Source organism: Lissotriton vulgaris, chromosome 1_2, assembly GCF_964263255.1.
Source record: "Lissotriton vulgaris chromosome 1_2, aLisVul1.2, whole genome shotgun sequence".
NCBI classification, from domain to species: domain Eukaryota; kingdom Metazoa; phylum Chordata; class Amphibia; order Caudata; family Salamandridae; genus Lissotriton; species Lissotriton vulgaris.
In genome coordinates, this window is record NC_141686.1 from 11833302 (window position 1) to 11859130 (window position 25829).

The 25829-nt window shown below is 44.9% G+C and overlaps 1 protein-coding gene across 2 annotated transcripts in view; it reads right to left on the reverse strand.

The window, feature by feature from the left end:
- Positions 1–25829, reverse strand: part of PHF21B (PHD finger protein 21B) — a 391290-nt gene that overhangs the window by 43849 nt on the left and 321612 nt on the right. For both annotated transcript variants that reach the window (XM_086952741.1, XM_086952740.1), the window contains exons 7-8: positions 23449–23583; positions 15522–15573 (exon numbers count right to left, since the gene is read on the reverse strand). In XM_086952741.1, coding sequence (XP_086808867.1) covers positions 15522–15573; positions 23449–23583 — 187 coding nt within the window. The remainder of the gene's footprint in view (positions 1–15521; positions 15574–23448; positions 23584–25829) is intronic.

Consider the following 25829-nt stretch of genomic DNA (forward strand, 5'->3'; position numbering starts at 1 on the left):
ACATTAACCCTCTGTGCTACATGAGTTAAGTCAAAGCTGCCACTGAACAAAACTCTCCTCACGCTCCAGCAGGTTTATTAATCACTGGAATTATCTTGACACTTTTATTGTTGCTGGAAAGCTGCTAATTATACAAGAAACATTTCTGTGCTTTTAAAACTGTTGCCTACGGACCCCCTGGGAATGTGTCACTGACCCCAGTTTGGGAAAACACTGTGATAGAGGACAGACAGGAGTACTCACTGACAGGGTGATCAAATGAGGTTCAATGGATTCTTCTTTGAGCAGGCTGTGGCTAGGTGTGGGCAAACCTGTTACATTGTGATACAGATTTTGTAATCAATTCATATGAATATATAGACCCCTGCAGCACAGGTATGGAGGGAGGAGAGCGGCACTGCAGTTGAAGAAGGCAGGTGGAAAGACATATTGACAAAAAGCACATATGAAGGAAGAGAGACTGAGTGCGAAAGAAGAAACGGGGAGATTGAAAGAAATGGAGGAAAGCATACAAAGAGAGAAAGAAAAAGACTAGGATGAATAAAGTGAATGAGAGACGCAGAGATACAGAATTAAAAGTAGTAATCAAGGAGCTAGAGAAAGTTGCAGTAGAGAGAAAGAAGGTCAATTGAAAGTGAAACGAGGACTAGAGAAAGTATAGCGGAAGAAGATAAATGAGGTTGGGGAGTGGTATAAACAGCTTAAAATGACATTCAGAACCTGAAGTATAGAGGCAAAAGAGGTGCAAAGAACCTCCCTTCAGGAAGAAGACTTAGACACAGGCAAAGAAAGAACACCTAACGGTGCCTTGAGGGTGTTCTCAACTGTAATGTCTGCAAGGGGTCCTGTTTACTGGCGTTCACTGCGTCCTAAAGCACAGATGTCATGTCCAAAACAACCAGAAAGTCACACAAGTTCATCAAATACTTAAGCAAGATCCCTGGAGGTTTGTGATTTAGTTTCAGCAGGGAAAGTCTCATAACAAGGAGCGGCCTCATAGTCAGGGCCATTGTAGTTATACGATTGTGCGGACATGGTGATTTTAGCATGATTGTAGATGCACTACATTTGCCACATAATCCACCATCTGCTGCATAATCTGCAGATTTTACCCCAAAAAACTTTTGCTTGTAGCTCAAATGGTTCAAATGTTACTATAAACGTAGTGGCAGATGCTGCTGCACAGTGGAAGGAGCTTTGCAAAGAATGACTGGTCACCTTTCGGTAGCTTATTGCTATATTTGGGGGTTAAACTGATACGAATTAGATTCAACTAATGCCCAGACAATATCAATAAGTTTAAAAATGACAAAACAATGAATTAATACTATTACAAAACATCACACATAATTTGCCTTTTCTTGCTGCATAACTTACTCCACCCTGCCGCATACTTTGGCCCTCCCCTGCTGCATGATTCAGCGGCCCTGCTCATAGTTCATCATTTGCTACACAGATTGCAGATGTCAGCAAAAGGAAAATGTATTGATGACACATGAAGATTTACACTAGAGGATGCCTGGAAAATTCTAATGCAGCGGAGGGCGCTCAGCAAAACATTTTCCGGCCTCCTTTCACCTGTTAATCACACCCTTCAGACCTAAAAGACTATTCATTATTCTACAGTTCGTGGGCCAAAAACATCAGAGATGATGGGTCACAGCGTGAATTTAACTATGGTGTTTTATTTAGAGAAAGATACCAGTAAGATACATTAACAGCAAGCATGGCATGAAAAAATAAATATGTGATGAATATACATGTCTAAATGAATAAACGTCTTTGGGAAATGCCAACATTCCCTATTTTTCAATTACATTTTCTTGAACATTTTAAAGTTTTTCTGGTTAAAGTGTTTCATTTTACATCATTATGATGTGAAAGCAGATTTTGGATCTGCTTTTTTTTTAATAAAGATATGATGACTTGATTATACTCATTTATGTGGTTTTTGTATAGCACAAACCGGACAAAGGGAGCGGAGTGCTGAACAGGGTTAATAGCTCAGAGAAAATCATTGAGCAATGGAAGTGGCAGCTGGGTTCTGAGAGCACAATACATTTGTGCAGTAATATGTTCTTTAAAGAGGCCTGTCTTCAGCTCCTGCCTAAACTGGTGCTATCGTTATGGACACAGGGATGTGGTACAGAACCTCCATGGATCGATCGATCGATGGAGTAGATGAGTTGACTTGTTTTTTTCTTCCTTTATTGCACTTCTTAATCTCTGGTCGGATGGTGTCCTGGTTAGGGTTATGGAGAGAGCCACCAATGGTGGTGAGTTCATCAACTAGGTAGTTGTGTCTGCCGATTGTAATCACTTTGCAGATGAAGCAGTTTGCTTTTAAGAATTTGCGTGTCTGCAAGGTGAGCCAATGGAGTTTCATCATGGTGTGGGAAATGTGGTCATAGTTCTCCAGGCTCTTGATTAGGTGTGCTGCGGTGAGTAGAATGCCTCAATTGGGTGGAAGGGAGGAGGAGGGCTTGATTGGGAGTTTGGAGGTTTCTTTCCGGGAGCAACAGTTTCACTTTCTTTGGTAGAGACAGCAGGAACCACACCATTTTGGTTTTCTTAGCAGCGTGTTACACTAAAGGTAAGTTTTGTGTGCAAGTTGAATCTAAGTGACTTGACTCTGGCTAAAAGTTGTGGTTCAAGTCTGTCCAGGATTACCTCACCTTGCATCACGCAGTTTAAATACCACATTAACTTCCAAGGGCAGCTCTAACCATGGACAGTATGAAAGTGGTACAACATTTATACTAAGCATTGTACTATGGTGGGGCAACCTATATCATTTATATGTTACAGAAAAAAAGCACATCTGAAAGGGAGAATGTATTACCGAGGCCAGTTGTAAGAGAAATGCCTTTCTGTGTTAATGGAAGGCAACTCCATTGATGAATAATATTTTGTATTTATCAGTTGGATATAAATATTTTTTGGGACTAACACAGAGATCTGCATTTTCTAAAGCAAAGGAATCCGAGTTGTATTAATATTTGAAGATGATAAAATGTGGCAGTAAGTCAACAATGGAAAACAGTCTGATCCATCTATTACCTTTCACACAGGTGTGGAATTGCTATAACCTCAACTCTCAGGATATATTGTTACAAGTCAAGGACAACAAATGTTCATGTTTATTTTGTCCTTGGGTCAAGTAGGCCCAACCCCCGGCAGCACAAACCTTTGGGTGCCAGTTTACAGTATCACATTATGGATCAGGGAAGGGACTTGTCTGTAGTTAAGGTAATATTTGTGTCCATATGTTAATGCTGTTTGAACTTGTATTTATGGCTCAGTATACAAAGCCTTTATTATTAGTGTGAGTGCTCTAAGGAAATGTTGGAAGATCATACTGCACTGCAAATATTTGCAGAAACTTGAAAACAAGATTGATGGGTCTTTTCTTTCAAAATAAAATGTTCACAAAAAAAATGCAAGTAGGAAATAAAATGTATTACGCAAGTACTGTGAATATTTTAGGTACCATTTCTTTGAAGAATCAGCTAGTAAAATGTTAATCCATGCTATTATTTCCCAAAAATATTCAGAATTGAAAATCAGGGCAACCAGTTTGAAGAAAATTGTGCCAAACATGAAAATAATAAACCATTGGCAACGTCAATAGGTCTGACATTGGTAGTTAGCGTTTTGGTTTGTCAATGTGGGTCTTGTTTTGACATGGTTTTATAAAACCTCCCAGCACTTTTGTCGGTATCATACTCAAAAGCCCCAATCGGGGACAGCCTGGACTTAGAGCTGGTTGGGAAGAATCATGCCAGACTAGGAAAAGTCACATTGAACTTCTTCTACCCAGAAAAAAAAAACAAATCATCCAGGCAGGAAGCCTCCCCATCCATGGTTTAATGATCTCTGCCGTATGGCTAAAAGAACGCTAGTAGCGTCAATTAAGGCTAATGACCGCTTGCAAATTAAAACTGCATGGAAGGCATACAAGGTGGCCATCTTTGAAGCTAAAAAGGGGTGGGAACTGGAAAGGTGGGACGCTTTGAGAACCGCCCTTGGGGACAGGGATAGGAGGACCATTTGGGGTGTTGTCAACTCTGACAGCACTGGACCCAAAACAACGGCAAACCCGAATTTGGATGAAGAGGTTTGGCGGGATCATTTTGAATCCCTCTACTCCAAGGAATAAATGCTGCTGGGTGTGTTACCTGTAGGATGTCCTTTGGGGATTGACCTCCCCTTATATCCTGGAGGTACTGATGACCCCTATGACAACAGCCTCAGCAATAGCATAAGCCTAAATGAAATCAAGGGAGCTTTAGCGAAAATGTCCCCAGGTAAAGCGCCAGGTTTGGACAAGATCACTGGGGACCTCTTCCGCAGCGGACCAGCTGTATGGGTCCCATATTTCTTGGTATTATTTAATGCCATACTGCAGGGTATGAAGATTCCCACCAGCTGGCTTGGTGCGGAAATAATCCCGATATTTAAAAAAGGCTCACCACTCTTACCAACTAACTACAGGCCAATCAGCCTGATTGACATCTCCCAAAAAATCTTTGAGCCTATATTGCTGCTCAGGCTACAAACTTGGATGGAACAACAGAAGATACTATCCCCCCTACAGGCCAGATAGGGGGAAAAATTGTCTACCCTGGACCAAGTACTCAGATTACAACTGTTGTACTGGAAAACCGTGTGTCTGGAGGGTGGAAGTCTCTTCTTAATATTTGTGGACCTGAGGTCAGTCTTTGATTTGGTCCCAAGGGAAAAACTGTGGACAGTCGTCCATGAGGTGGGGGTTCCAGAATATTTAACCCATCTTATTAAACGGCTTAATGATGACAATTTCGCACAAATCAGGGTTAGCAAGGATGGAAAGCTAACTTCTCCCATCCCGATCAAGCGTGGTGTCCGCCAGGGCTGTGTGCTTGCCCCCACTCTTTTTAGCTTATATATTAACGGTTTAATAGTTTCATTGCTAGCAGAAAAAGACCAAGATGCACCCAAGTTAGCCTCCCGCCTGATTCCGGCAATTATGTTTGCCGATGATACCTTATTAGTATCCAAATCGCCTATGGGGTTACAGAGGGTTCTCAATAAATTTGAAGTTTTCTGCAGAGAAAGAGGTCTAGAAATCAATCTACAGAAAACCAAATGTATGGCGTTCAATAGTTAAAAAAGCACACGCCTGAACCCTTTACTATATGGCAAATCTCTCGAAAGAGGTTCCTCTTTCGTCTACCTTGGGATCACTATCACTGAAACCATGGAATGAGAGGAACACATTAAAAAATCGTCCCTAAAACTAGCCCAATCTTCAGGTGAAATCATGAAGGTGCAAGTCCACCAGAAATCAGTTAGCCCAGCTATTTAAATTTATAAGGCGCAAGCCTGGGGAGGGGCATTATATGGTGCTGAACTATGGGGCCATTCTGGTCCTGAGAACTTACCACAGGTAGAGAACAACTTCCTCAGACAGTTGTTGAATCTCCCGCAGAGCACCCAGTTAACCCCCTCCGATTACACTTGGGGCTCGTGGCAATCTCAGAAGTCCTAAACTTTAAACCCTTAATGTACTGGCGTCGCCTGTGGGTTAGCCCAGAACTTTCATCCTACAGAGATGAACTTTTAGAAGTAATGAATTTGAGGGGGGCTTCCAAAATGCCGTGGTTAGCATACATTAAACACACGCTTACCAGCATGGGGCTACGGGAACTCTGGGCTGATCCTGAGCTTGCCTGCTCCTCACTATCCAGGAAACAATTGAAGACCCATTTTGAGGAGCATAAAATGGCACAGCTTCACAGCTGCCCCCGACTAGGCAAACTAACCTCAGCATTCCTAGAAATAAAAGATAGGCTCTGTTTTGAGCCGGCTCTAGATGTTATTAAACCAGCAGCTGCCAGAAAGCTTTACCTTCAGTTCAGGTATGGGGTTTTGCCACTCCGTTGTTTCACATACAAATGGAGGGGTTTGCAAGTCTTGAACTGCCGGCATGCCATTGCCCCGAAGAGTCAGTACTCCACATGTTCTTCAGCTGTCCTGGCTACTTTAAAGCAAGAAAACGCTGGCTGGTGCAGATCTATAGGAACCTTGGAACTAGACGCTGTTCAGAGGCATTCAGGATACTTAAGCATGATACCAGAACCCTGATTCTCTATTCAGTTGCAGGTTTTTTATTCTCCATGTGGTGTACCCGCAGGCTTTTTGTAAAAACTCCCCTACAAGTGACAGAAGTTCCCACAGTAGAAATTTAATTATTTTATCCTCAATTAGCTGGGAAGACTATCTCTCCGTGGTTACCTTCGATGGTTTTAATTTTAGTCTTTTTATATTGTCCTGACAAAAACTAGCCAACTCACCGCTTCAGGGAACTGGTAATCAATTAGTTAACTTCCACAATTTTTGTTAAAACTTTGTGTAGAAGTAACCTGTAGTAGTGAGGAACTCCAGTGTGAGGACTATACTAACCGTTGTATGACAAGATCGTGGCCATCTTTTTATGAACTCTTTTATAACTGACTTATTTATTTATTTATTTATTTGCACTATGCACTTTCCTCAAATGAATCCTTGTTTCTAGCCTAGTACAACCCTCTGCGATATTATCTTGTTGTGCCCCAATTCAGGATCTTAGGACTCTCCAAATGGTCTGTGGAATCCTTGTATTCTTAATGCTCGGCAATAATGTACATACCGATTTTCTTTTATATTTTTTAATATGTAATTGTTTCTTGATGCTACTTTTATCTCTGAATTCACATGTATGTATTTTGATTGTACTTTTGAGGTTATATTGACCGAAATAAAGTTTATTGATGATGATAAAACTTTATTGTAGTGGGAGATGCCAGGCCCTCACCATTATAACAAACATTGACTAAAATCAATTATAGGATTTGGTCTAAAAAACACACACATTGCCACAGTAGTCCCTCGCACTGATCTAAACTGCTTTGTGTGCCGATATGCTCCTGGTGAAAGAACAGAATTATGTCACTCACAGTGAAGCTAGAGAGAGAATTGTAATACAAACAATTGTCTTTGTTAACCCAAGCCCTAATTAGGCGCCCAATTCTGTCACTAAGTGCACCCAAGGTAAATATTCTTGCAGAAGTGCAGATTTACTGCTTTCGTGGAATTTACAATAATTCATAGAAGTAAACCAGGAAATCTTACTCCTAGAAAATATATGGAAATTGCATTTTAACATGAACAAATATGCATGTGTATATTTGCTCATGCGAAAATCTGTTGCGCATTTACAAGTTCACGTTCCCTCCAACCACTTGTTTTCCCAACTCTGGAAGTGTTTTACTTCTGCCCTCGTCAGGAGTAAATTTCCAACATTTCTCAATATGGGGAAAGATTAGAGAAGAGCTGGTGTAAACCCCTAAAACATGCAAGTTAGTAGGTTTGCATGGACTTAAAAGCACATTACAACCCTGGAACTATCACTTAACACAACCTCCAGTCCCAGTATTTAGATCTGTGAAAAGTTGGCAAAATAAGGGAATTGGTAGAATTGAAACCCTAATATAGTATAAGCCATGGCATAACAGGAGAGGCTATCATCAGAAATCTTATTTAGAAGACAATGAGATTTATTAAGCAACCTGTCCCATGGACAAGTAGATATTTTATTAAATTCCACCCCTGTCTTACCTCCTGCCATATACCACAAAAATACCCTCTTCCATGCTTTGTAATTCAATCACTCCTATTGCATTTTGTCCTAGCTTACCAAATAACGTGTAGTTTCTTACCTGTCGGTGTAGTTTTGCAGCTTGAAGACTTTCTGGATTCACTATGCTGTGCATTATTCCGCCATCTAGTGGTTGGGTCCCGAATTTTAGTCTTTTTTTTCTGCAGGTAGGGCTCTTGAATTTTAGAGCCTACAACTCACTTACTCTTTGTAGTGATGTGATAGCCACTAAGAAGGCCGTCTTAGCGTGAGCATGGGCAGTGTAGCCTTGTGAATCGGCTCAAATGGTGCCTTCATCAATTGAGTTAGCACTATATTGAGGTTCCATGCTGGTGCTGGCATTCTGTTAGGAGGTGCGATTCTCTTCGCTCCTACTAGAAATCTTTTTACTACTTGGGAGGTGAAGAAACTTTTCCCTGATTCTCCTCTTGTGTAAGCCACTAATCGCCGCTAAGTGTACCCTTAGGGATGTGTAGCTTAGTTTACTTTGCAGTAGATATGTTAGGTATTTTAGTACTGTTGACTCCTTTGTGATTTTCCTTTTCAGTTTCTCCCTAATGCACCATTCGAAGAATCTTTTCCATTTTGCTACGTAGCACTTCCTTGTGGTAGGTCTTCTTGCCTCCCTGAGCACTGCGATTGTGCTCGCCGGTAGTTTGAGGTGTGCAAACTCTAGCTCTTCAGGAGCTGTGCTGCTAGGCTGAGGTTCTCTGGCTCTGGGTGTCGCAACCTTCCGTTCTGCATTGTTAATAGGTCCCTTCGTTTTGTGAATCTGCGTGCTGGTGCATGCGCCATCACCACTATTTGTGAGAACTATGACTGTCTGGCCCACTGAGGTGCTATTAGTATCAGCGACATGTTGCTGATCCTGCATTTGCTGAGCACCCTGTGTATCAGTGGTACTGGGAGAAAAGTGTATGCAAATGTCCTTGACCAACTTACCCATAACATATTCACTTGTGACCGATGGTCTGGTTGCGAAGTGTTGGCATTTTGCATTTTGGTGTGTTGCAAATAGGTCTATTTGTGGTGGACCCCAATTCTGGAATACTTTCTGTATTTCCTTTGGGTTGATCGCCCATTTGTGGGATGCTGACGTCTGCCTGCTGAGTCTGTCTGCTTCCACATTGTCATTCCCTGGGAGATGTATTGCTAGTAGGTCTATTTTTTGTGGAATGGCCCATGTCCATATTTCCTGTGCTAGCCCCGATAGTGCTACTGATTGTGCTCCTCCTTGTTTGTTGATGTAGAACATGGTTGTGGTGTTGTCTGTTTGGATCAACACCCGGTTTCCGTACAGCTCCTTCTGAAAGGCTTTTAAGGCTAGGAACACTGTTTTTAGTTCCAGGTAGTTGATGTGCTTGATTGCATCCTGCTGCGACCATAGCCCACTCACCTTGAGCTTGCTCATGTGCGCGCCCCACCCCAGAGGCGTCTGTTGTGATGGTCACTGTTGGAGTTAGTTGTGTGAATGGTTTCCCCAGTGATATGTTTTTCTTGTTCCACCACGCTATTTCCTGATGCATTGCGTGTATGACAACCACTAGATCTTCCCAACTCCCTGTTGCCTGTGACCATTGCTGCTGTATCCATTGGCTGTACGAACTTGCCTTTACGAGCCAGAAGTCGAGGTGGGGTATACGTCTATTCCTTGCCTTCCTAGGTGTGCTGCGACAGCTGCTAGCTATTTTGCAAACACCCTTGGTGTGGATTTGAGTCTGAATGCAAGTACTGTGAACTGGTAGTGACTTTGGTTGATCACAAACCTTAGTAGAGGTTTGTGCTTGTGGTTGATGGGGATGTGTCCTTTAAATCTATATTTGCCATGTAATCCCCTTGTTGTATCTGTGGTATTACCTCATGTAGGGAAGTCATTTTGAATCTTTTGAGTCTTTATGAATTTGTTCAAGAACCTTAGATCTAGGATAGATCTTAGTGTTTCGTCTACCTTTGGCACGAGGAAGTAAGTTGAGTAGACGCCTTTGTTCCTTTGGTTGTCCGGCACTATCTCTGTCGCCTCCTTGCTGAGAAGTTCTTGCGCCTCTATTCGCAAGAGTGAGAGTTCTTTTGCTGAGTGTGCCCTGCTTCTTGGTTTTCTGTTTGGAGGTTGTTTCTCTAGCTCTTTACAGTATCCGTATTGTATGATGTTTAGTATCCATTTGTCTGTTGCAACCTTCCTCCACTCCTAAATGAAGTCTCTTATCCTGCCCCCTACTTGTGTTGTGTGTTTGAGGTACTGTTTGTAGTGGAACGTCCGGTTGCTGCTTTTCGTTATGTCTTTGTGCCCACCCCGAGGTGCTGCTAGGGTGAGTGTTAACTTCATGGTGAAGTCACTTGGAGGAAGGTTGTTGGCCTCCTTTTCGTGTCTGTCCTCGTCCGTTTGCGCATCCTCGAAAGGACTGGCCCCAGGGGTGGTACTGCCAGTTCTGCTGCTGCTGCTGGCCTTGGTTGTTCCCTTGAGATCCTTGCTGAAATGTTTGGTGCGGTGTGGTAGGGACGTTGCCCCCCCCCCCGCCACCTGGTCTTCATGTGGGCGTACCCCTTCTCATCCCTCTGAACTGCAGCACTCCCATGGGCCTTTCTGCCTCGTTAACTTGTCGTCAACTGGTGTGCCGAACAGTTGCTCTCCGTTAAAAGGTGTGTTCAGGATGTTGCTTTGTACCTCTGGCTTGAATCCAGAAATTCTGAGCCATGGGTGTCTCCTCTTGGTTGCTCCTATGATCATTAGTCCGCTGGACGTCTCTGCAGCATCCAAGGCCGATTTCAAGCATTTGTTCGCCATGCTCTTGCCCTCTTCAACCAGGTGAGCCGCTCTTTGTTGGTTCTGGTCTGGTAGAAGTTTTAGGAGTTGCCCCACTTCCTCTCAGTGCTGGTATGCGTGCCTGTTGATCAGGGCTTTGGCGTCTGCGATGCGCCAATGGATTGCCGCATTTCTCTCCACCTTTCTCCCTGTGAGACTCAATCTTCTACTCTCCTTGTCTGGAGGTGGTCTGGCATTAGTAGGTACATTGGCCTTTTTCCTAGCCGCTGCTGTGATTATGGAATCGGCTGGTACTGACCCTTGGATGTATGCAGGGTCCTTTGAGGAATGTTTATACTTCCTCGTTCTTGGAGTTACCGCATTGCATACGGCTGGTTATTTAAAGACCTCTATACCTTGGTCCAGCACACTAGGGAGCATGGGTAGGAACTGGCTCCTAGTTTGTTGAGGCAGTAGAGTTTCCAGGAGAAAACATGCCTTGGGCTTCTCCTCATCCATCTTTACCCCATATGTCTGTGCAGCCTTTCGGACGACCATATTGTAGATCCCTATGTAGTTTGGTGGTGAAGGCCTCGAAGGGTATGTGTCTACCCCTTCTTCAGGCGATTCGGCATCGAGATCCTGCCATTCCAAGTTTTGTGTCTCCGAGGACGTAGAGTCCTGGTAGAACTGCTGATCCTCGTAGTCTTCTCCTTCGAAATAATAGACTTCCTCCTCCTGTTCCTCGGCCGGTTCAGGTGTTTTCGGAGGATCGGCGTCCTTGTCCTCTCTTTCGACTTTGAGTGCGGGTTTTGACGGAATGGTGTATTGGCTAATTTTTTGTCGAAGTCCCTTTTTCGCTGCAGGATGCTCGTCATTTCGGCTTCGAGCCTCCTCTTCTCCCTTTTCATCTTGGCGGCATGTTCGGAGTCGAGAGTTGGAGCGGTTCGGTTTGCTTCGAGGCAGTCGAAGTAGATGATGGCCCTTCTTTTCTCGGCGCTGAGGTGTCCTTTTTGAGGGTAACCTTCGATGACCTAGATTCCCCGTCTGGGAGTCCTTTTCGAAGGAACCGCTCGGCTGACTGTCCTTGGTTGTTGTTGCCTTCGTCAAGTGTTTCAGCGGCAATGCTCACTTTGAGGACTTAGTTTCACTCCTACGAGTGTCGCTCGGGGCTTTAGCTTCACCCTTTTGAGTGTCGCTCGAGTGTTTAGGGGTCGACAACTCCCTTACCTCCTTCGTCCTCTTATGGACCTCGACGACTGTGCAGTCCTCTGGTCCTTCAGTGATGTTGTCTTCCTCTCCACTGGGGAGGCCCAAGTCTCTGAGCGATGGAGGTGACCCCTACCCTTGCATGGTGTGGTTCGCCCTTCTCCGCCTCTCTCTTACTCTGAGGGTCTTGCATGTGAACGCCGAGCACGCGTTGCAGTCCTCGCTGTTGTGGTCGAGCGGCAGGCAGAGGTTGCAGACTGGTGCTGGTCCTTCTGGGCGTATTTGTGGTGGCAATTGGTGCAAAACTTGAAAGGTGTTTTGTCCTTCCCAGCACTCAGAGAGCCCCCTGTGAGCGCATTCTCCGTTGAACTGCGAGATCTTGGTCGAAAACCTTCTCCCTCGTCGTCCAGGTTACTTGACCTGAAGTCTGGTGTAGTTGAAAACTTTGATTCTCGTCGATTGTCTTTGATCCCTCTTCAAAACTCTGGTACACCTAGGTAACGATCCAGACCCAACGTCGGAAAAAAGAATCTGAAGATGGCGACCAAAGGTGGAAGCTTCCGGAGGAAGCACGTCAACGTCACGAAAGGCACCAAATGGTGGTATGTCGACACCCACTTGGGCCATGAAAAAAAAAAAGAGACTACAATTCCGGACCCAAACACTATATGGCGGAATAATGCACAGCATAGTGAATCCATAAAGATTCACGCTGCACAAGTCTAGTGGACGGCTACAAGATCACCCGCAGGGATCGCGCTAACGGAATCGGAGGAGGAATAGCCATCGTCCACAAGTCTACTCTCAAGGTCGCCACCCACGCAGACGACACCCTCAACACCGCCGAAGACCTGCACTTCCGTATCCACACCGACCCCAACACCACCCTCAGAGGAACTCCCATCTACAGACCCTCCGGGCTCAGTTCAGCGACTCCATCGCCGACCTCACCAGCACCCACGCACTCGCCTCCACGGACTACATCCTCCTCGGGGACCTGAACTTCCACCTCGAGAACAACAACGACGCCAACTCTGCCACCCTGACCGACAACCTCGCCAACCTAGGCCTCAGACAACTCGTCACAACACCCACCCACACCGCCGGCCACACGCTTGACCCTATCTTCTCCACAGGCTCCCACGTCGCCTTCGACCACACCACCGAACTCCACTGGACCGACCACCGGTGCATCCACTTCACCTTCAAGAAACCAACCACGCACCATTGCACCCAACAGATGCCTCGCCGCTGCTGGAGCAAAGTCACCGACGACCAGCTACTCACCTCCCTCGCCAAGAACCCACCCACCGACCCCACCAACTCCGACACCGCAGCCCTCAACCTCAGACAGTGGATCGACAACAACACCCTCGCCCCGCTCAAGAAACCCCCCAACAGCCACACCAGCAAGAGAGCCACATGGTTCACCAACGAGCTCCAGGCCTCCAAACGCGCATGCCGAAAACTGGAGAACACATGGCTCCACGAACGCACACCAGACAACCACGCAGCCCACAAGGACGCTACCCGCAGACATCACCCCTCATCAGATTAGCCAAGAGATCCTCCTTCAAAGACCGCTTGGATAGCAACGCACACGACAGCAAAGAGCTCTTCAGCAGCGTAAAAGAACTCTCCAACCCCAGCGCCAATGCCAACGACATCCCGCCCTCACAAGAACTGTGTGACTCACTGGCCATCTTCTTCCTCCGCAAGATCACTGACATCCACGACAGCTTGAACACTACGACCGCCCCGACCACGCCAGATTCCACCTCCCCTGTGAACACCACCAGCACTAACCGCCTGGTCCAACGTCCACGACGACCAGACACGCAAGGTCATGAACTCCATCCACTCAGGATCTCCGTCTGACCCGTGCCCACACCACGTATTCAACAAAGCAGACACAGCCATCGCACCCCAACTACGGAAGGTCATCAACATCTCCTTCGAAACAGCGACATTCCCGGAAAGCTGGAAGCACGCAAAAATCAACGCCCTCAAGAAGCCCAAAGAAGACCCCAAGGAACTCAAGAACATCCGGCCCATCTCCCTGCTCCCAATCCCTGCTTAAGTCATCGAGAAATGGTCAATATGCAACTGACCCGCCACCTGGAAGACAACAACATCCTGGACCCGTCCCAGTCCGGATTCAGACGAAACCACAGCACCGAGACAGCCCTTATCGCAGCCACAGACAACATCAAGTGCCAACTAGTCAACGGCGAAACATCAGCCCTCATCATCCTGGACCTGTCGGCCGCCTTCGACACGGTCTGCCATCGCACTCTAAAGACTCGCCTCCTAGAAGCTGGAATCCAAGAGAAGGCCTTTGACTGGACCACGTCCTTCCTCACCGGCAGAGCCCAGAGCGTCCGCCTCCCACCCTTCCGATCCGAAGCCAACAACATCATCTGCGGCGTTCCCCAGGGCTCATCCCTCAGCTGTTCAACGTCTACATTGGCCCCCCTCGCACTAGTGGCCCGCCATCACGACCTCAACATCATCTCCTACGCCGACGACACCCAGTTCGGAGGTCCTCATCCTCGGATCCACCCCCTCAGCCTGGGACGACTCCTGGTGGCCGACCACACTGGGAACAGCACCAACATCCACTGACCACGCACGCAATCTTGGATTCATCCTAGACTCCTCCCTCTCCATGTCTAAGCAGGTCAACGCCGGCTCATCCTCTTGCTACAACACCCCCCGCATGCTCCGCAGGATCTACAAGTGGATACCGACCGAAACAAGAAGAACAGTGACGCAGGCCCTCGTCAGCAGCAGACTGGACTATTGAAATGCACTCTACGCAGGAATCCCAGCCAAACACCTACGACGACTGCAACGCATCCAAAACGCCTCCGCCCGACTGATCGTCAACATCCCCCGCCGCAGCCACATCACCCCTCACCTGAGAAACCTACACTGACTCCCCGTCGACAAGTGGATCACCTTCAAGCTCCTCACCCACGCGCACAAAGCACTCCACAACACCGCACCAGCCTACCTGAACAGCAGACTCAGCTTCCACACCCCCACCCACCAGCTCTGCTCTGCCAGCCTCGCCCTCGCCGCTGTCCCCCGCATCTAACGAACGACCTCCGGCGGCAGATCCTTCTCCTTCCTCGCCGCCAAGACCTGAAACACCATCCCTACCCACATACAGCAGACCCAAGACCAACTCACCTTCAAAAGACTCTTCAAAACCTGGCTCTTCGAGCTGTAGCAGCACTCCCCCCCACCCCCCACCCCTCCCCTCCCTTCAGCGCCTTGGGACCCTCACGGGTAAGTAGCGCGCTCTACAAGTACTTGATTGATTGATTGATTGAGTCTCCATCTGTTAAGACCATAGTAGTGGTGACAATTTATGACCGAAAATACTTGTAGCTACTGACCATTTAAGGGAGAGGAATTTTCCATAGCCATATTTGTCTTTTTTTCTGATTTAGGTATGTGTATGTATAGGATATTATGTTCCTACAAAACAATCATCAAAGGTGCTCAACTGTGGCTTACAGGTTAGGCTGTAGAATATCCTATTTTACTCCATAAAACAAAACCGATAAAGCACTTTCAATTACACAAGAACGTGCACGCGATGAAAATGACTAGCAGTGTAGCATTCTTTCACCCATGACCAAATGTGAAAAGAGGAACCAAGAAGGCAAACGCCTTTTCAATAAGAATCACTACAGGCAGATGCAGATACAAGTGCTACACCTTTTTTTTGTTTAATGCTGCTAAATCCAAACCCGTTGCAAATGTGTGGATAGGATTGGTAATGCCAGTCTACAAATCTGAAAACAATCTATATTAAATGTAAAGGAAATCTCGGCAGTGAGCATGGCTGGGAATAATAAATTGGCCACATGAAGTTTAGCTTACCTTCCAAGTGCTCGGTTGTTACCAGGCCAAGTGCAACCATGAAGGCAATTTTCTAAACAGAAAGAATACAATGAATATATTAAAAACATTTTATATACTTGCTTAGAACAAATTCAACAATGAACTAAAAATAATTTATATTGATATATTTCTAACAATAATTGAATCAATGCAGTACTAAGTGCACATTTTTTTAATTGCGGCATTCCATTCCGCATGAAGCATGCAAGTTAAACAAATGACAATGTCACAACCATAAATAGTTCTAGGACAGCAGAAAAGATAATACACAATGTCTAATAGAATGTAACGGTGTGCTGCGAACAGCAGGCTACGTATTCACAACCGGTGTTCACATAAACCGTCTGTAGTCCTGCAAAGACGTTTTGAGCTCGTGCTTTAATAAGCTAAGATGGATTCACCTAAATGTTAAGAGGACCAGGCAGATTTACTTGTGTGTGTCTTTCCTTTTTCCTATCCTGCAGATTTACCATATTGTTCTGAGTTTTCAAAGGATTCTAAAGGACTCCTGCAAATCTGTGACAGTCACACCTTCCCAGGAGTACTCCTGCGCAGCAATGAGTGCACAATACTTGAAAAAATGTGCATTGCACATTCTGATTACGAATCTTTTTCACTTTGGAGGAACATAGGGATATCTGGCACCCAAACCGATTTTGGGGGTGTTGGCTCCACATTTCCATCCTGGATAGGTATATACTTTTGCATGTGGCACGAAGAAATCTCTGACCGTATACAAGGCGTTAACGTTCTTAGAAAAGATTGTGAATACCAATAAACATATAGGCTTGAAGGGGTTTGTCAAATTCCAATTACATGCTTCCTGAAACGCCAACTTTCAGCCACAGGATGAGATTTACTCCTATGTACTATTACAGCACACTGGTGTGACATTAAATGTGTTTGTGAAATTATAAAGTGAATATGCTCTTGTACCTCAAGAAATCTGCACATTTACGTTAAATTTAGGAATGCAAATATTTTCTGTGTGAATTGTGCCCATAGTTTTACTACTGGGCACACTAACTCTAAAAGACAGGGGCTTTATTATAATCACAGTTGTATTTCTCAATTACCACATAATCTGACAGGTACAATATATCTAAATATAATCCTATGCAGACGACACACAGCTGTTGTTCCCATTCCAAAACATGACCCCTACAGTAAGGAACTCCTTTGCTGCTGGAATGAGAGCCATTGCTGGATGGATGACCTCCAATTGCCTACAGTGTAATGTGGGCAAGACGGAGGTCATGCTTTTTGGGAACGCACCACTCCTCTGGACACCTGAGTGGTGGCCTCCAGAATTGGGCACAGCTCCTTGTCCTAAGGAAAGCGTGAAAAATCTGGGCGTTAAGTTAGATCAATCCCTGGTACTAAAAGATCACGCCACACAGGTTACAGGAACCTGCATGAGAGTCATTGGCCTACTCAGAAGGGTGTTCCCATACTTAGCTGACCATCACCGGAGAACACTCGTACAAACCCTAGTCATGAGTAGGGTAGACTACTGCAACGGATTGCTTATATCCGCTAATACAGAACAGTTGAAGAGATTGCAGGTTGTTCAGAACACTGCTGCTAGATTGATCCTTAATGCCCCTGCAAGATCTCCCTCACATCCTTTACTGAGCAATCTACATTGGCTCCCAATTCGCCAGAGAGTGCTATTCAAGATTTGTTGTACCATCCACAAATGCTTGTACGGTACTGGCCCCAGGTACCTAAATGAAATCTTCCAACTGTATCAGCCAGGTAGATCCTTAAGATCTGAAAATCAAGCCCTGCTGCAGATCCCTAGGATCAGAAGAGAAAGACAGGGAGGCCGAGCCCTAGCATTTAGAGGTCCTACTCTATGGAACTCATTACCCCCTTTCATAAGACAGAACTCCAATCTTGCTACCTTCAGAAAATATCTGAAAACGTATCTGTTTCCCACCCAGCAACCCTAGTTAAGTCACACAATCCTCCTGCTCCCACTTATCTTCAGTACAACACAGCGCGGAGATATCTCTTCGGAGATCGAATTCCGGCGCTTTACAAGAAACCAAATAAATAAATAAATAAATCATACTTGCTTCAGAATTTAAGATGAAACTTAAATAAATTGTATGTGGCCAAAGATGTGTAGGTCTTCTGATTCTATCCAGTGACAGGTTAAAGCCTAGGATAAATACTCTCACTATATGTATTATGCAAGGTTACTGTACACTTTTTGTCTTAAGTTGTACATGTCTGATAGCCGGGACCATCTGCTAGGTATGTCAATCATAGCTGCCCAAGTATGCAGGCATGATAGGACGTCATTCCACTCTACATATATTCAGTTTAATCAAATATATACCTGAAATGGACCGCACTGATGGGCAATTGTGTAAAGGCCAGGCAAAAGTCGTAATGTATTACTTGAGTACGTTTGGAATAGTTCAGTTCCGTGAATAATGTGTACAGGCTTTTGCGACCTATGCTAGGCGATTGTACAGTGGCATGTATCCAGACGCACAGAGCGTAGTAAATTTACTGTATGGCAACTGGTCTCCTCCCTGATGTCATTCAAGTCACTTGATGTTTGGTGTCATAAGGAGGGGACTGTGTTTATCATTCAGAGTACAATAAACATCACATTGCCTTGACTCTTTAACCTTTGAACGTAGCAAAAATTTACGTTTCACACAATATACCTGCTTTCAACTGCACCTGCCCATTTTCTCTGATGTAAAACTGTGCCTGTAGTACCATAGTATACACAGGAGACAGCAATCTCTGTATAAAATCTGTCTCTAATTTCCTTAATAAACTCAAGTTGTGACGTCTCTAGTTACCTGTAATAACGAAGTCACATAGCTGCTCAACTCAACTATAAGTCATTAGGGTTGAGTTGTGATGCCATAATACCTGCTGACAGATCCAACAGCCAAGGTAAAAGGCAGGCCACAGACCATAGTTACAGCTGCAGTTCAAAAAAATGAAAATGAAAACTAGCTTTTCCTTCTTCTGATCTTTTTTTCTAAATGAACAGTGATCAGCAGACATTAGATATTTATGGCAACATGTTTATTTTTTGCACTGTATACATTCTGAGCTGCCACGTTTTTTTATCTGATTCATGTTAAACTGATTCTAATATCTGTTTGAAACAATTATAATCTGCTTTTGGTGTGTTTAATTTTGTCCTAAAAATGCTATTGTTATTACTTTGCCTGCAAACATCCTATCTATTTAATGTGAAAGAGTAACACAGCAATGACTTTTACAATTTGTGGGAAGGGTGATGTTGTGACCATATATTATTAGTAATAAGTTTACTTCTGCCATATATCATAAGGATACTGCAAGCCACCTCAGAGTTCCAAACCTTACAATGGAATTTGGGGGATAGACCTTAAATTACTTATTAAAAGCAAGCAATAATGTCACAATGCCCTGGAATACACATATAGTTGGGTAAAAAACTCACACCATGAAACAGCATGAAAAAAGTTTGTGTATTAAATGCCGGGTCTGACTTAACCCGTTGACCGCGGTGCGAATTCCGCCGTGGTGCGGGTACTTTAATCAGTAGGCGGGGTTCGGACGGTCCCAGCCGTCCTCCGCACATGCCCACCGTCACGTGGGGGCCGTTCGCAGCACCAAAAGGGTTTAAGTGCCAAACATGATACATGGCCCCTGGACCACATCTGAAATTATAAAACAAGTGAGGTGTGGTGGATAGGGAGAGGTGTGGCGCAGTGGCCAGAGCGTCTTGACTACGGAGCGCTGGGCTTACGGTTCGATCCTCAATGCCGGTAGCAGCTCAGCTCAGCATCATGTGACTCTGGCAATAGCTCACTTAATCTCCCAATGGCCCCCAGCACCTTAAAATCCTTAAGGGGGGGGGGGAGGAGCCTAGCCTGCAGCCGAGATGGCCGCCTAGCTCTTCGGCTCCGCCGACCCTTGTGCCTTTCATCGATATCCTGGCATATATCCTGTACCTCCAAGCGCCACGCTTACCTGTGGAACGCTCCTGCCCGCGCTGCTTCAACTCCTGGCGAAAACGGAGCTGTCCCGGCGGTGTGGAGCCCCTGTTTCCTTTCCGGCCTTCCGAGTGGCCGCAGCCGGGCCATTGCTTTGAAGGGACGGCCGGCGGCGACAACAACAGCAGCGGCCGCTGCGGAGGAGGAGGAGCCGGTTGACTGGACCTGAAGTGTGGCGCTGGGCTCTTCGCCGTAGCCCTTCCCTCCGCTCGGCAGCCCAGCGCGCCTCGCTTGCAACACTGTAACCGGCTCCTACATATTGTATCCCGGCCTAGCTGGGAGAGGGCCGGGATTGCTTCTTTGTTGCAGCCCTCCGCAGCGGACGCCATTTTCCGCATTGGAAACCCTGTGCCTGCCGGAGGGTATCCCTGCTCCGCCGGCTTCCTCGCAATTGGAGCCTCCCTACGACCAGCTGCTTTCACGTTTCTGCACCAGCTGAGCCCTGCAGAGATTACACGAATTCTCGGGAGTCGATGGCTGACGAGGGAGACTTGCTTTCTGAGGCGCTCTGCAGTTGCTCGCCCAGGATGGTGGTCACAGCTGCATCCTCCATTCTGGATCCACCGCTGGGGCTTCGGGATATCCTGGATGCACTGGAAGACCTGCGGTTGGCCTTTCGCGACTCTGCCACTGGTTTGGGGGACCGGCTTGCGGAGGCTTCTCCAGCCGGCCATGATGGTTCTTCAGTGCTGCACACTACGCCACATCTTCAATCGATCGACGGAGGATCACCTGATCTGGAGTATGCGGAAGCGACGGAGAGATGCGCCTCAGTGCCCGCTGCAGTACTCTTCGGCTTTGCCCTGAAGGAGTTTGGTGATACTGATCCTTCGCTATGGCCGGAGCTTGTGTCTCGGACGCCATGTTGCCCATCTCCTTTGTCCTCTGGTGACATGCTTCTATGCGTCCTCCTGGACTTGCTGTTCGTGCATCGGCCGGCCGCTACGCTGGACCTTTCGCCTCGTCCTGCTCCCTGTTGTGCTATTTTCGGACTGGCAGTGGCGATTTCTTTTGCCTTTTGCTATCGAGCTCCAATCCAGTTTGACTCGTCCCAAGCGCCTCGACTTCTGCAATGGATTCCACGGTGGCCCGTCCCGTCCATGTTGGCTGTTCTGAAACTGGACTCCGTTGTCATGCTGGTTCGGAGGGGACAGGGCTGAGGATGTTTTTTCTCTCGCTGCAACCTGCTACGTGCATGGCTGGGACTGTGAATAATAATTGCTGGAGGTACATGTTGGATAGGTATTAGGTCGGGGCCTGGGGTTGGGTGGCCGCGGGTAACGGTATTGATTGCTTTGGTTATATCCTTGGCCCTCCTCCGATCATATGTGAATTTTCTCTTTTCTTTTTCTTCTTCTTTTCTTTCTCCTACATTTCGGGTACTCTTTTGGGGCGACAGACACACTGCTAGGGGGGGGGGGGGGTAGGCCGTAGCCTCTGCATGCGTGTAGGGTGGGGGGATTATTTCTTTGATCGTTTCATTTTCTATGGGCCTCTTTTTTCTCCCTTTTCTTTTCTTCCTCTTATTACTTTTTATCTTTTATTCTTTTCCTTTCTTATTTCCCTGGGTCGAAGGGAGGATTGGGAACTTGCGGGTAGCGATTGGGGGTCATCATGTGGTGTGTTTATTCTCTATCCTGACTTAATTGATTACAGCCGATTGTCTTGCGGATAATGCTTGCTGACTTTTCTGATGATCGTTGCCCACTTCTGTCCTATTCGCATTGCTTTGACTCGGATCCTTCTTGACCTGTTGCTATGGACTTATTTCAAAACTTTTAAATTAAACCTCATCATCCTGCTCTTGGCGGCGCAATTATGTATAGTGTAACTTGGATTATTCGTGACTGCTCTGATATGCTGCGGAGTTGCCTAATTGCTTGCTGATGTGCCTTTTATTGTCGAGGCCGGCCTGTGGGTTGTAGGCCCGTATTTGTCTGCACATACTGTCAAATAAAGGTTTTCCAAAAAAAAAAAAAAATCCTTAAGGGGGTGATATGTTCATTCTTTACAAATAGGAATTATTATTATTAACACCTTGGCTGCTAGGTGTTTTCCCCTCCTATGCTGACTTATCGTCAGGTCCATTGATCATGACGAGCTCAGCTCGTCATCAGCACAGCTCAACCGTGCATCATGACGAGCTGAGCTCGTCATGAGCATGGAAAGGGTTAATAAGTTAAATGCACAACAAGTGAGTCAATGCATTAGTAATAGTATAAGAGATAAAGTAACTCAAACTGCACAGGAAAAGTACTATGTGTATGACCTCATGCCTCTATATGTTCATGAAACTTCTTAGTGGCATGCAATATCCTTTATAATGTTCAACTGAATGTACTTTATCCCATGCCCACTTTATTAGGAATCCAAGGGAAGTTTATACAATTATGTGATCAACGAGGGTGTCATGTTGTGTACTCTTTAGTGCAAAACATGACTGTAAGACACCCACGATATTTTAGAAGTGCACCACTTATAGTACTAAGTGCAGTTTTTGCTTTTTTATTTTTTATTTTAGAAGTTTTATATAGCGCTAGCTGGACCCAAGGGTATCAGAGCGCTTAACAACATGTACAGTCAGATGCAGTTATGCAGTACAGATATTATGGTAGTCCATGGAGGATCGAGCAGCGTATAGTTCAGATAGGAGCGCGGGCAAGCGTGGAGCGGGTAGGGTGACGATCCTTCTGGACGAGCGTCTAAACCGATTCTATACTTAGCCAGGTCGGAGAGACCGAGAGGTTTTCTGGGTCCAATTCAAAGTTCACCGTCAAGAGAATATGGAAAGATGGAGAGCCGTGACAGGAGCAACCTTGTAATTTATCGTTTTGCTCGAAAGCGTTCTAGGAAGAGGACTTTGAGCAGGTTCTTGAATTTAGGGAATGAAGGGATCGTTCTGATGTGGGGGGTGGGGGGGAGGAGGAAAAGTTTCTGCTGACCATGTTCTAATCCCCAGAAATGTAGTTGTGGTAGGAACAGCTTCTTCTGGACTACGAGATGAACATCTGTGATACGTGAACTACTCAATCAATCGTTCAACCCTTAGGCAAGGAGACAAAATTACCAGAACAACAAATTTCAGGGGCACGTCTACTGATGTAAAGGAGGTATGAGAAAGTAAATGTGGCTTTAACAAAGTCTCTATCGCGTACCAGTAACTGAATGAATAGTTACAAAACCTCTTCCCTACAGGATACACGTTGACCCTTTGTGGCCTCAGAGTAATATAGCCTATTGCTACTAAGCAAACCTTATAAAAGTCAGGAAACTCTATATTAGGAAACCATGCCCCTGCATGGCAATGCCCTTGGCTTTAATGTGTATTCACTTGTTCCATCATAAGTAGCAACGCCAGAGATTGCATCAGTGGTCCGAGAGAGAAACTGAGGCGAGTGAAAAGGTTATCTTTGTTCCATAGTGTTCTGTTATCGTTTCTTTCAACTCCTGCTTTGTTCACTCTTCATACTACCCTCCCTTTTCACCTCAGTACTATCTTCCTCTCGTCTTTCTCCTCTCAATTCATTTTCGCTTTTTGCATCTGGCATTAGTTCTCAGTCCAGTGTTCACTTTATTACTCCCCCCTTTACTTTCCTCCACTAATTCTCCTCAACTATTCAACCTCCTGCACTCTTGACAATTATTTGTGATGCCTAATGCAGAAATAATCAAATACATTTGTACTGCTGTTTGTGACATGGCAGCCCACAGGAAAATAAAGACAGTAACTATACAAATAAAGCCAGCAAAACTAGGGAAAGAAAACAAATTCAAAAAATTCTGAACCTTTTTAATGTTCCTTCTCCGTTTGTATTACCCCTTGTACCCTGTCTATCTGTGTACGTTTTAAAGTGCCCCTACAATTAATATTATTTACATTATTCAATTACCTCTGGATTTTCTTCCCTTTTCTTTCTAGTAACAGTTGTTACATGTGTTGTATCTTCTGGATGCCTTCCGTGTTCCTTCTTGATTTCTACATTGTTTTCCGGCTGTGTCTGAAGTTGAGGTTGAATAATAATTACCTTTAACATGTAAAACAAAGCTTTAATTATATGTATTAAAATGCCAAGAAAGATAAATACTTCTTATTCCACCAGGTTAATTAGCCAAGGGTACAGATCACGCTAGTGTAAAATGACTAAAAAGAATAATCATGTGTACATATTCGATCGCCTTTTTCTTAATTTCACGTTATCTCATATTTTCAATAATCAATATCTGGGTAAAATAATGTTACAATTGTAAACAAGAAACAATGTAAGCACACTCCTCAAACAAAGAAACACAAAGGGGAGGGTAACGTAGGGATAACTGAGCATGTGATTACAAGCATAGAGTAGCAGACTGGTAGATGTAAATTGCAGAACAGAACACACCTCAATTACACTACATTTTTAAATTAAATTGGAACAAAAAAATAACCTTGATAAATTGTCTTAGGGCATTTACTAGTGTTACAAAATAGCAGAAACCCTGATTGAGTAAATGAGTAATGGTTGTAATTCATAACGTACCATTAAGTAGATAAATGACTTTAATGGAGCATATCACTTATTTGAAATGAAATAAATTGATCACAATCAGAAGTGAAAGTATTTTCTTGAATTATATGACTACTTAAACAGGACTACCAAAATGATTTAAAATGCTAACTGTCGTGCTAATTCGAGATACCCCTTGTAAACAATGAGCGCACATAGTTGGCCAGAAAGCTGTTGGGTGGAAGAGATCTTAGCCATCTCAAATGCCAACCTCTCACTAGGCCCACGTCTGCCTTCTTGCCTCAGCCTAGCTCTCTCTGCCTTGGGCTAGGCCTGACTGCTTGTTTTAGCATTGTGCTGTTTTGGTATTCTTTCTGAAGGCATTTATACCTCAGGCAGCACTCAGAAAACATCCATAGTTGAAAAAGTAGTTGTATGGTACTCAGAGTACTTAAATCCAGATGGCCTGGACGCGTGCAGTGTGTGTGCTAAATTTGCCTGAAGGTGACATTGCTTTCAAGGGAGTTCATGTTCAATTTAGACGATGCTACTTGTGACACTAAATGTTTTTGAATACTGATGGCCCGGTTACTTCACCTCAGGAACTTACAGTTATAATTGAGGTATAGATTTTTAAGTTCATACTAGTTTAGGTGAATTCTGCTCTGCACCACAAAGTGAGGGCTGAGGCAAGCACAATATTGGAGCAGAGATAGCACTCCGATTCTGCTTATTTAGTCAGTGAGCTGTCTGCACAGCCAGAACTCCCATAGTGCACACGCACCGTCTGTTAATAGTGGCTTGGACTGTGCAACGACTGAAAGTAGCACAGAGCGGCTTTGCATTTGCTAAGAAGCTAACAAATCACAAAGATGCTAGCAAATCAGACGTATACATTACAATGATCACTGACGTGATAGCTCAAATATTTTCGTCTTTTATTCATCCATAAGCTTTTTTTGTACACTGATGTAACCCCCCCCCCCCCGAAAAATACCTACAACGAGCTAAAAGAGACATTGTGATCATTACAACCAAAATTAAAGTCATACCAAAGCTATACATCATTCTAACTCAATTAATTACACAGCCAGCCATTTAAAACTTAGCCGTTCATGTAGATATTACCATGTGTTCCACATATAACTGTTTTGTTGTATGAATGGAAAGTTAATGAAAAGATGCCACCAACAGTTAATATATATCCTTTCCGTTCTCTGAGCTGCGTCCATTCGGTTATGCGAAGTTCAAAAACATGACTTTTTATTCTTCTCCTTAATGTCTGGTGATCTTTCTTGTCAACCTGATGTGCCCAGTGCCAAGATGCTCCTCTGGTACGGAGTTGTGCGCAATAACAAGTCTGTGTGGGCAATACTACATGACTGCCCTACACTGTGACTGTCAATGAAGAGTCCCTCCTAGAAAATGTCAGTAGATAGACATGATACTTTTTAGGATTATGAGTGTTATATGACTTAAAGGAAAGTTGTGCTTGCTGTGGTAGACATTGGGACAGAGGTCCCCACGGTAACTCACTGTTAAAGTGTACAGTGAAAAGGTAAAAAGTATATGTTCTGTGTCGTGTGTAATAAATTACTCACAATGCAGGTGTTGCATTGGAATCTTAGTAAGCCGCTGGTCGTAAAAGGAAACAATCAATCGTTTGAAGGCCTATGTGTGTTTTTTTAAATTTGTTTTTATTTATTGCAAGCAGATGCCAAAAAAATAAAAAAGGAAAAATAAAATATGCTGCCACCTAAAGCATGGCTGCCTTACGCTTGCAATAA